The sequence below is a fragment of the Diabrotica virgifera genome, chromosome 4 (assembly GCF_917563875.1).
Source record: "Diabrotica virgifera virgifera chromosome 4, PGI_DIABVI_V3a".
Classification (NCBI taxonomy): domain Eukaryota; kingdom Metazoa; phylum Arthropoda; class Insecta; order Coleoptera; family Chrysomelidae; genus Diabrotica; species Diabrotica virgifera.
In genome coordinates, this window is record NC_065446.1 from 138881529 (window position 1) to 138893564 (window position 12036).

Consider the following 12036-nt stretch of genomic DNA (forward strand, 5'->3'; position numbering starts at 1 on the left):
ACTTTTATAAAAAATTGTACAGTACCTTTAAAAAAACATTTCCATGTCACATCACACTAAACAAAAATTTCCATTCAACACGTGGGCGGGCTTCCTATGACGACAACTTGGGAACTTGGGACTTCATTAATTAGGACGACAACAACTTGGGACTTCTTTAATTAGGACTCTGGGTTTGAATTATGAAAAGGGACAGCACTCACATATCCATTTTTTCCAACATTTGATTCGTACTGGGCCATTTTAAAAATCTGACAAAGGAAAGTTGATTTCTTCTAAGCAACTATGAACGAACAAACAAAATCACTACTTTAAACCCATTATCAAAACCAGTAACTATAACTTGCCGGTAGTATCAGATCAAATCAAACATTTGCGCATCCATTTTGGATGTTATTTGGACCGCATGAGTTCCCTTCGGTGGTACAATTGGAACTGCTTTCCCCTCAGCCGGCCCCAGCGCTGCAAATCCAAGTGAAAATTCTTGGACTCGTTCTAACTGCGGACTTTGCAAGCCATTTTCGCCCTTAACGCCACAAAATCTACAAAAACTTATTTGTCGGGACCAGGCCAATGCATAATTTAAAGGGGAAGTAGTATTTTTATCTACGCGTTAATTAAACAAGAAAGTATATTGTACAACAAGAGAGAAAAAAGACATATTTCTCACGAGCGCAGAAGTTTGTTGCCTCAAATTAAGCGAGGGAGAAATATGTCGTTTTCTCACGTGTTGTACACTGTACTTTTTCTATGGTTGCGTTTTTGTCAAGAGTTCAAACTTCAAAATTAAATAATTTAGAAAAAAAACAGTAAAATCCTGTATAAAAGGTATATTTAAAATCCCTCAGAAGGGCCACATCAAAATCACATAACTAGTTTTCGACTGGTTTACCAGTCATCATCAGTGCTTACGTGCAATGTACATGCTAACCACCAAGATATTATTTAACAAAAATATGTGGGTCAAAGCCAAGTAAAAGAAGTCCGTCAAGGAAAACTTGCCGTCATACTTTCAACATGTAAACAAGTCAAATCCACAGCTCAGATGTTACCTGGGGCAGATTAGCTAAATATTTTAAACATCCACACTTAATGTAGCTTTTTAAACCAATGTTTCCTTGACGGCTTCTTTTACTGTACACGCTTACACGTAAGCTTACACGTAAGCACTGATGATGACTGGTAAACCAGTCGAAAACTAGTTATGTGATTTTGATGTGGGCCTTTTGAGGGTTTTTAAATATACCTTTTATACAGGATTTTACTGTTTTTTGTATTACATGGTATACAGCCAATCACAGGAAAATGTTTTCCTTGTGATTTTTTAAATAATTTAGGTGCTTTTATGTAGATTATATGCCAAAATTGAAATAAAATAAAATAAAACTATAGTTACCAGTTATATTTGAACAGTTTTGAAAGGTAATTCCTGGTAAGTTTTGATTTGACACATTTTATTTGACAAAAATATTTGTGTTTGTATAGTGCATGTTACCATGGAAACCGCGATTCTACGTATGAGACCCCTGAGAAAAACTATTTCTCACTGCAATGGCCGACTTTTCTCACCGTCTGAGAAATTGTTCGTTTTGAATGTATGTAAGTAGTGAGAAAAGTTGCACATTGTATAGCATCCATAGAAAAAGGAAGGTTTCAAGCTTATGTTAGTGGAATGTTTCTTACAGGGCGGGTTTTAAAATATTTACGATAGAACTGACTTCGCGAAAAATAAACTAGAAAAATAGATAGTTTTTGAGATTATAAGGTTATAAATTGGAGGTTATAAAATTATGTTGGTTTTTTCAAACGTTACAATGTAGCATTATATCTGTTCAAATAAGAGAGAAGTTGTGTTCACGGACAAACAGATGGAAGGACAGAGGCATGAAACGGAAGTATGTTCTCATCTTGTCAAGACGCGCCGAATAATATATCGTCTGCAAACCTTAATTGAAGGAAAGATCGAAGGAAGAAGGGGAGTGGGCAGGAAGAAAATGTCATGGCTCCGTAATGTCAAACAATGGACAGGACTAAAAAACATAGGAGACCTAATACATACTGCAAGGGATAGAGATAAATGGTCAAACGTGATCGCAAACATCCATTAGTGGATTGCATAAGAAGAAGAAGAAGATTATTTCGACGACTTTACAACAGTACTTCCGGTTGCAACTCTAAAATGCTAAAACCGGAAAACCGAGGTCAAACTTCTCACCTTTAATACCGTATTTGGGATAAATCTATAATATACAGGGTGTCCAGAAACTCTACCGACAAACGAAGACAGGAGATTCTTCAGATAATTATAAAATAATTTAACCCAATTCACTTAGTCCGAAAATGCTTCCTAAGGGAGCTAGAGCTCTTTGTAGATGGCGTCTTGTAATTAGTTTTTCTTAAATACCTCCAGAACGATTCTATTTAGAAAAACAAAAATTGGTACGCGTATTTATTTTTAAGATATAAATCTAATCCATCCATTGCAAATTTCTAGTACCGATCATAGGCGTCCGTTTTGGGTAGGGCAACGGTTATTTTATCGCATAACTTTTTATCTTTAACTTTTATGCATTTCTGACACTAGATTATTAAATTGTGAAGTATTCTAGTACTAAAAGGTACTCTTATTTTAAGTTGGTAGGACACACCGTTTTCTATAAAAATCGATTTGAAAGTTTTTCGTTTTTGGAATTTGAAAAAAAATTAAAAAAAAAACTGTTTAGAAAGACGAAAACTGGTACATTTATTTATATTCCAGAGATAAATCGATTTCATTAATTGCGAATTTCTAGTACTGGTAATAGGCGTCCGTTTTGAGTAGGTCAACAGTTATAGCATAACTTTTTTGTCTTGAATTTTTGAGCATTTTTGACACTAGATTATTAAATTATGAGGTATTCGAGTACTAAAAGTTACTCTTACTTTATGTTGGTAAAATACTTCGTTTTTTGTTGAAAAGTTCTTTAAATTTTTTTTCAAATTCCAAAAACGAAAAACTTTCAAATCGATTTTTATAGAAAACGGTGTGTCCTACCAACTTAAAATAAGAGTACCTTTTAGTACTAGAATACCTCACAATTTAATAATCCGGTGTCAAAAATGCATAAAATTTAAGGACAAAAAAGTTATGCGATAAAATACCCGTTGCTCTACCCAAAACGGACGCCTATGACCAGTACTAAAAATTTGCAATTAATGGAATTTATTCATCTCTGAAAAGTAAATATGCATACCAGTTTTCGTTTTTTCTAAATAAAAGCGTTCTGGAGGTATTTAAGAAAAACTAATTTCATGACGCCATCTTCAAAGAGCTCTAGCTCCCTTAAGAAGCATTTTCGGATTAGGTGAATTGGGTTAAATTGTCTTAAAATTATCTGAGGAATCTCCTGTCTTCGTTTGTCGGTAGAGTTTCTGGACACCCTGTATATATCAGTGGTACATTGTGTACTGTCATTTTAGTAAATAAATCATACTTAATTTTTCCAATATAGATAATACCAAATAAAAAAAATAAAAATATAAATTATTTCGTTGCAAAACGACACCAAAAGCCGCCTTATATTTCAGTTCGTTCAGAGAGCGTCATAAACACTCTAACTAGTTTCAAACCTTCTCAAAATAACGTGGCGTGGGTGTCGTAGCGAAATCTGCTAAAAGCAAGTGAACGTTTTAGTTTAATAAAATATAAAATAATATCAAAATAAAACTTAACTGGGACCATTTTTCTGGTAACACATTCGTGGCTTCTAAAATTTGCAAACCAAACGAACGCCAGAACAAAGAAGGCTGGGGGAAATCTAATAACTGTATTTCACTTGTCGTCTGTCTAGCGCGGAAAAATTCCAACGAAAAATGGTCCGCCATACTCAGTTAGGAGTAAAACTAATAAAAATAAAAATAAGTAATTAACTTGTTGCAAAACGACACCAAAGCCCGTCTTATATTTCAGTTCGTTCAGAGAACTAAAATATTAGATTTCCCTCAGCCTTCTATTCTCTGGCATTCGTTTGGCTTGCAAATTTTAGAAGCCACGAAGGTGTTACCAGAAAAATGGTCTTAATTAAATTCTATTTTGTTATTGTTTTATATTTTATTAAATTAAAACTTTCGCTTGCTTTTAAAAGATGCTACGTTATTTTGTTACGATTCGATACTAACAGCCCGATAATATGCTTTAGTTATCAACAATTATAAACAATTATTTATTTTTATTTCTATTAGCTTTACTCCTAACTGAGTAGGTTAATCGAGTTTGCTATCACAAACAGTTATTTTATCATGAGTACTCGATTTAAACACCATGTACGTCGACTATATTATACTTGTAAAAGTCCTGGAGATAGATCTAGAAATCAAATAGAATACATCCTCACCAAGATTCGCTGGAGATCGTCAATTCAAACAGATCATATCCAGGGGCGATATGCGGATCCGACCATACTCTCCTCGTAGCTAAAGTAAAGCTTAAACTTAAAGCGCCCAACAAACGAAAGAGACAAATAGGATAGAACTTAGAACGAACGACGACCTTCTCGAGAAAGTATATATGTTACGGTCAATGATGTAAATTGGACATTGACGTTAATGGCCGGGCATTGTCGTGAATGTCCATTTTCCTTGGTTATTAACGACAATGCCCGGCCATTAACGACAATAACCGTAGCTATTGGCCAATGTTGTAAAAACTTAACGTAGAATTAGATTTTTCATCAATAACCGGTCAATAACGACAGTGCCCAGAAGCAAATGGCCAATGTTGATAAATCGATGCCTCAGAAAGATAATCGGTGTGAGTCAGTAAGTGTTTAAAATAAGATACTAAGATGTGTCTGAACGTAGTTGCAGAAATATAAGTAGTTATTAAAAACAAATAAAACGTCCTTATTTATCATAATATGGGTAACATATTCATAAATACAAACAAGGAAATAATAATATTTTTATATACAGTGTGGAGTGTGGTGCAAATGAAAGGAATAAATTCGTTATTTCGTAAACCGGCGACTTGAAGAAAAAATTCCGAGACAGGTCGATTTTTATTTTTAAATTATGATATTTTGGCATATATGGCGTATTATAGTGACGTCATACATTTGGGTGTGATGAGATGACGTAATCGATGATTTTTTTTTAAATAACAATAGGGGTCGTGTGCTACCTCATTTGAAAGGTTATTCAATTCTCTATTCAGTAACATAAACACTTATATAATTAATTATAAAGGGTGACAAAAAAAAATTAATAAATTATTTAACAAACAAAAAAAGAATGTATGTAATTTATTTAATTCAAAATACATTTTACTGCTGTCTTGAATCAGAAAAAAAATGTTTATTTCACAAATAAACAATGGTTTTACGCTTAAATTAATGTTTAAACTTCCAAGAGGCAGGTGGCTGGCGGGAGCTGGCTTGTTCATTGAATTTAATCGATAAGCAATGTTTAATGGTGAAATAAACCTTTTTCTCTATTTTCGGGTAACAGTAAAATGTATTTTGAAATAAATAAATTACATCCATTCCTCTTTTTTTGTCAAATAATTTAATTCAAAAATTTATTTTGGACACACTGTATAAATAATTATGTAAATGTTTATATTACTGAATAGAGAATTGAATAACCTTTCAAATGAGCTAGCACACATTAGGTCATCACGACCAGATGGATGACCTCACTAGTATGACATATATGTCAAGATATCTTGATTTAAAAATAAAAATCGACCTATTTCGGGATTTTTCCATAAAGTGGCCGGTTTACGAAATAACGAATTTATTCCTTTCATTTGCACCAACGAAATACGGATGGAATGGCCCCGTCCCATTCAAACAGTGAAGCGAGATTGCGACCAACATACAAGAGAGAGGTCCTAGAGAGAGACAGAGAATACCAGGTAAAATTTGACAGGCCACTCAAAATTTCGTTTCACTGGCGCACCAACGCTACTTGTCTTATTTAAAGATTTGAAACTGTGAATTTTTCGTTTGTTGGCAAGCATATACAAGGCATTAATAAATACTATTTTCACTTATTTTATTTCTATATTTAATTTTTGCAGTAATTCTATATCTACCTATTTAGGTACTTTTTGACTACTTTTTTACTAATAAACTTTTTATATATTAAACTATAATTTCATATGTTATGGGTCAAAAAAGTATGGCCGGTTACAAGAATTTAATTATATATTTCAGCATAATTGATTTAAAATATATTTACAGCTGCAAATATTTTTTTACAGTTTTTTTTGGTAGTTCTTCTTTAATTACTTTCTTATTTTGTCGTAACTTCCCAAAGCCCAAGAGAATATATCCATTCATTGTCATATTATAGGTTCTTTTTATACGTACTATTTTTTCTACATTCTTTTTATACGCACTACTGTGTACTCTAAAGTGCATTTAAATCCTGCTTTATTACTTATTTTCATCTACTTTTACTTATTCTTATATTTCCTAGTTGTTTTCTTATATTTATTACCCATTTTCTATAGCTACCAAAAATTTGGTCGTTTCCGTCGAACTCTCTGTTCAGATGGTATATGGTATTTTACTTATATGCTAAAGATAAAGACAATTTTAGTATTCTTTTCTTTCATTGAGTTATTTTATTATTATTCTTCTTCTTTACTTATTCAAAATAGTAATTTAAACCGTACTTCTTCTATTTGTGTTGAATTTCAAAAATTTTTGTTCGTAATGCATGATATTTTACAAGCCTAAATAATCTTAAATCGGGGAAATAAACCTTATATTTTATTAATTTCAACACGAAAACAATACACAATATACACACATGAAGTAAACTACAGTAAAACTACAAGTAAAACTACACATAACCTATATTTTATTCAAAATATCAACATTGACCGATTAACAGCGGGCATTGTCGACATTGGCCGGGCAATGATAGAAATATGTTATCAAGAATTTAAAATTATCATCAATGTCCAGTTTCTATGGACAATAACGTTAATGGCCGGCCATTGTCGACAATGACCAATTCAACCGGCCATTGTCGTTATTGGCCGGCCATTAACGTTATTGGCCGGCCATTAACGTTATTGGCCGGATTTACATCATTATCCGTAACATATACAATACCATCTATCCGTAACGGAACATCACAAGAAATATGGGAAACTTTTAAACATTGTATAACAACACCAATTGACCATCCAAAGATAAATAATCCTGTGAAACCGAAACATGGATAACAGATAAAACCTTTCAAATCATTGAGAATAGAAGAAATCTTTGTCAAAGTGGTGTGCATAGTGAAAGGGAAAAAGCTAGTTTAAGAAACCTCAATAAAGAAATAAAACGAAGATGCAAGGCAGACAAAAAACAGTACTATCAAAGTATATGCAAAGAAACTGGGAGACATGATCAGAATGATCAGCAGAGAGATCTATTTAGAAATATACGCTACCTAACAAGAGACTTCAAAGCCAGAACTTGGACCATTGAAAACAACACTGGAACTCTAAGACCAGAGAAGATATAGCAGAAACATGGAGATCGTATTGCAGGGACCTATATAAACATGATCAACGCCAGGAACTTGTTACCCAAAACCCTGACGAAGGTGGAAGAAGAACCTGATATACTTGAAAATGAGGTAACACTGGCGATCAGTAAGCTCAAATACAATAAAGCACCAGGTCCAGATATGATAAGAGCAGAAATGCTCAAAGCCACAGAAGAAACTGGCGTAAAATTACTTCATCTACTCTGTAACCAAATATGGCATTACTAAACAATGGCCTGAAGACTGAACAAAATCTACAATAACGACAATTCATAAAAAAGGCAGCATTCCATAAATGCGACAATTATAGAACTATTTCTCTTGTATCACATGCCACATGCTACATATAATCAGTGAGAGGCTAAAAACATTCCTTCAAAGAGAAATTCCCCAAGAGCAAACTGGATTTACCAGAGTAGAAGTACTCGAGAACACCTGTTGAATATAAGACAGATAATCGAAAAATCTATACTAAATTTACAATCAAGATTCAGTAGAAATAAACAAACCAAGACACGTTAAATGCTACCAGGAGCACTCCCGAATCATAATTCACAATGTATAAACTTTGGAAATCATGATTTGGGATTTACAATATCATAATTCACAATGTATAAACTTTGGAAATCATGATTTGGGATTTACAATGTATTTACATTGAAAATTATGATTCGGGAGTAATCATAGTAGCGTTTAACTTGTCTTGGTTTGTTTATTTCTACTGCATCTTGATTGTATATTTAGTATAGGGAATTCAATATTCCACTGTACACAATATGCTTTATAGATTATCTTAAGTCGTTCGAGAGGGTCAAGTGGAGACACTTATAGCGAATACTAAAAAAAGTAGGCGTATGACCACAACACCTTATTATATTTCGCTTATAACGGAACTATACGAACACACTACTGGATCAGTTAAGGTGCTTGACACACTTTCAAAAGAATTTCATCTAGAACGGGGTGTCAGACAGGGATGTACAATTATTCAATATATATGGGGAGCATATTATGAGAAGAGCACTTGAAGGATGGGAAAAAGGCATCTCAATAAATGGTCATAAAATAAACAACCTACGTTTCGCAGATGACATAGCCCTTCTTGCAAATAGTCAAGCAGAGCTGATTGGTCTTATACGAATGGTTGAAAACGAAAGTCAAATATTTAATCTGCAATTAAACATTAAAGACAAAGATCAACATAGTGGATAGACAACAATCATCCACACATAACCACAATTGATCGGTTTGAGGTTGTGATCACAAACACAGGGTCAGTACAGGAAGAAATAAAACGTAGATGTGATCTAGCAAAAGTTGCCACAGCAAAAATGACCACAATATGGAAGGACTGTCAAATTTCAATAGCGTTAAAGATGAGGTTAATCAACAAACTGCTTAATATTGCCAATACTGACTTACGGATGTGAATCTTGGACCCTGAGAAAATCGGAAAGAAGAACGATAGACGCCACTGAAATGTTCTGTTATAGACGAATGTTACGAATTCCTTGGACCGACCATAGGACATATAATTCAATTTTAAGAGAGCTAAAAGTTAGCCAAGGACTCTCCAGTAAAATCTATCTCCGACAATTAAAATACTTTGCACATGTAATAAGAGCAAACACAGAAAACATGGAAAGGCCCATTATACAAGGAAAGGTGGAAGGCCGAAGATCACGAGGAAGATTCTCGACAAGATGGATCGATCAAATTACGGATATATGCAAAAGACCTATGTATGAGTTAAAAGAAATGACCAGAGACAGAGATCTTTGGAGACGGATAATACACGACATCACGTCGACCACTACACTCCCTGCGTGGGGTCAGGATTGAAGAGATAGAGTATGGTGGACCATTTTTTGTTGAAATTTTTCCACGCTGGACAGGCGAGAAGTGAAATGCAATTATTAGATATCTCGCAGCCTTCTTTGCTCTGGCATTCGTTTGGCTTGTAAATTAATTTTAGAAGACACGAAGGTGTTACCAGAAAAATGATCTCAATAAAGTTTTATTTTGATATTATTTTATATTTTATTAAATTAAAATTTTCGCTTGATTATACCAAATCTTTATAATTTTTAGGTAAATTGTGCTGGAAATGTGATATCCTACGGACGACGAAAACGAGAGACGACACAAATCGAAACTATAAACGGAACCACTGTCATCCAGCTAAATAGAACAGTGATTCAACCAAGGTCGAATACCATGTTTGAAATGCCCCTGGAGTACATTATGATAGTACGACAGTCCAACAAATTTGTGTCAGACAGACTAGTGTTAGGGGATAATAAAATTCTAGTAGCTGGATATGGTAACGTAGTAATTTCTTTATACATACTGTTTACTTTTAAATTAGTTATACGTAATATAAAAATGGCAACATTGCCGAGTACGATTCATTCAGTCATTCGTCATTCTACAATAACGTTAATGTTGCCGATTTTTACACCAGGGAAATAAGGCAAACATATACCATGTTCGGGACACTCGAGCAGCCAGGTTGCAAATGGGTTTTTTGAGTACTATATACCTAATACATTATAAATACAAAAATGCCCGTCACAGTTTGGACGAGAAATTTAGTTATTAACAAATAAGGGTCAAAAATGAGAGTTTTCTCGTTTAAACCGCTACAGGTAAAAATAGGGTAATTCAATGTCTTATTGATAATATTTTTATTTTAGTAGATGAGCCAAGGTTTAAAATAGCGTTTTTTAAATTTTGGTCCGATTATTTGTTGCTTCGGATATTGCAAAATAAAACTAAAATTTCAAAAATAAAAAATTTGCTATAACTTTTGCGAAAATGAATTTAGGACTTTCATATTGCATGAAAAGTTGAGTCAAACAGTCCATACAATGCTCAAAAAATTTTAAGACGATGCGTCAACTAGTTTAAATTTTATTCAATTTGTTTATCCCAAAGAGCTTTTTTTTCGTAATTTTATTGTTCAGAAAATAATAACGATACAGCAATTCTGTGAAAACAGCATGAAAGAAGAATATCATATTTTCAACGCATTTGAAAAAATCATTAAAAAGTCATTTTTACCACTCAGAAACCATTTTACTGAAATAGAGTCATTTTTGGCTCATAAACAATTTGAATAACTTTGTTAATATGGACTGTAGGCTAAAACTACAATGGAATTTGTGTGTGTGTGTGTGTTTATGTTTTATTGGCACTGGTTTAAGCAACCAACTGGCCAGAAACAATGGAATTTGAAAAACTGGTATTTTATACAAATTTTTAAAGAAAAACTTTTCGCCTAGGTTAATTACGGTCAAAGTTAGCCACTTTTTTTTTATTTAATTGACGGCTACTTTGTTTATAACAATTAAGCAACCTAACTAGAGCCATTTTGAAGTTGAAGATATACAGGGTGTTTGGTAAAGAATGGGCCATAGCTTAACCTTAGATTCCTGAGATTAAAATAGGTCGATTTAAGCTAACTTACCTTAGTACAAAAGTTGATAATATCCGAAATACAGGGTGCCAAAGTTAAACTTTTATTTTATTTATTCTTGAATATTTCCTGACAGGCAACGGATAACAACACAAAATTTGTAAGCGGGGGTTTTTTGGGACGAGAAATCTAAATTCGCCACCAAAAATGATGTATTACCCAGAGGGCGCCACATACGTCTTTCATTGCTCATTTAATACGTTCAGTTTTTTTATTCCCCACTCTACATACTTTTTGAATCCAAATTTTTATTCTCTTAATATTTTTACTTAAAAAAGGTATACTACATTCACCTCGTTACACTCAACCGTTTTTGAGATAAACGCATTTTAAATCTGTGAGGCAACATAATTGTTTGCATATTGTAATTGTAGTTACACCCGAAAAATAACTTAAAACCATAAAAATTTACAAAAATGTATCGCAAATGTCTTCAAATGGAATTTGCGATGCAATGACATAAATATGAGAACTGGTACAATTATTATAGTTTCAAGTTTATTTTTCGGGTCTAACTACAATGATATTATGCACAAAAATATGTTGTATCGCAGATTTAAAATACGTTTATCTCGAAAGCAGTTTGGTTTAGCAAGATAAATGTAGTATACCTTTTTTAAGTATAAATATTAAGAGAATAAAAATTTTGATTCAAAAAGTATGTAGAGTGGGGAAAAAAACTGAACGTATTAAATGAGCAGTGAAAGACGTATGTGGCGCCCTCTGGGCAATACATCATATTTGGTGGCGAATTTAGATTTCTCATCCCAAAAAACCCCCGCTTACCAAATTTCGTGTTGTTAGCCCATGCATGTCAGGAAATATTCAAGAATAAATAAAGTAAAAGTTTAACTTTGTATTTCGGTTATTATTAACTTTTGCACTAAGGTAAGTTAGCTTAAATCGACCTATTTTAACCTCAGTAATCTACGGTTAAGCTATGGCCAATTCTTTACCAAACACCCTGTATAGGTTATGTCTAAAAGTTTGAGTAAACTTTGAACCTCAACAGAGTGGTTAATAAAGCT

The 12036-nt window shown here is 33.2% G+C and overlaps 1 protein-coding gene across 1 annotated transcript in view; it reads left to right on the forward strand.

Annotated features, from left to right (window-relative positions):
• Positions 1-12036, forward strand: part of LOC114337291 (uncharacterized) — a 253577-nt gene that overhangs the window by 216138 nt on the left and 25403 nt on the right. The window contains exon 10 of the mRNA XM_050648395.1: positions 9622-9853. Within this exon, the coding sequence (XP_050504352.1) occupies positions 9622-9853 (232 nt within the window). The remainder of the gene's footprint in view (positions 1-9621; positions 9854-12036) is intronic.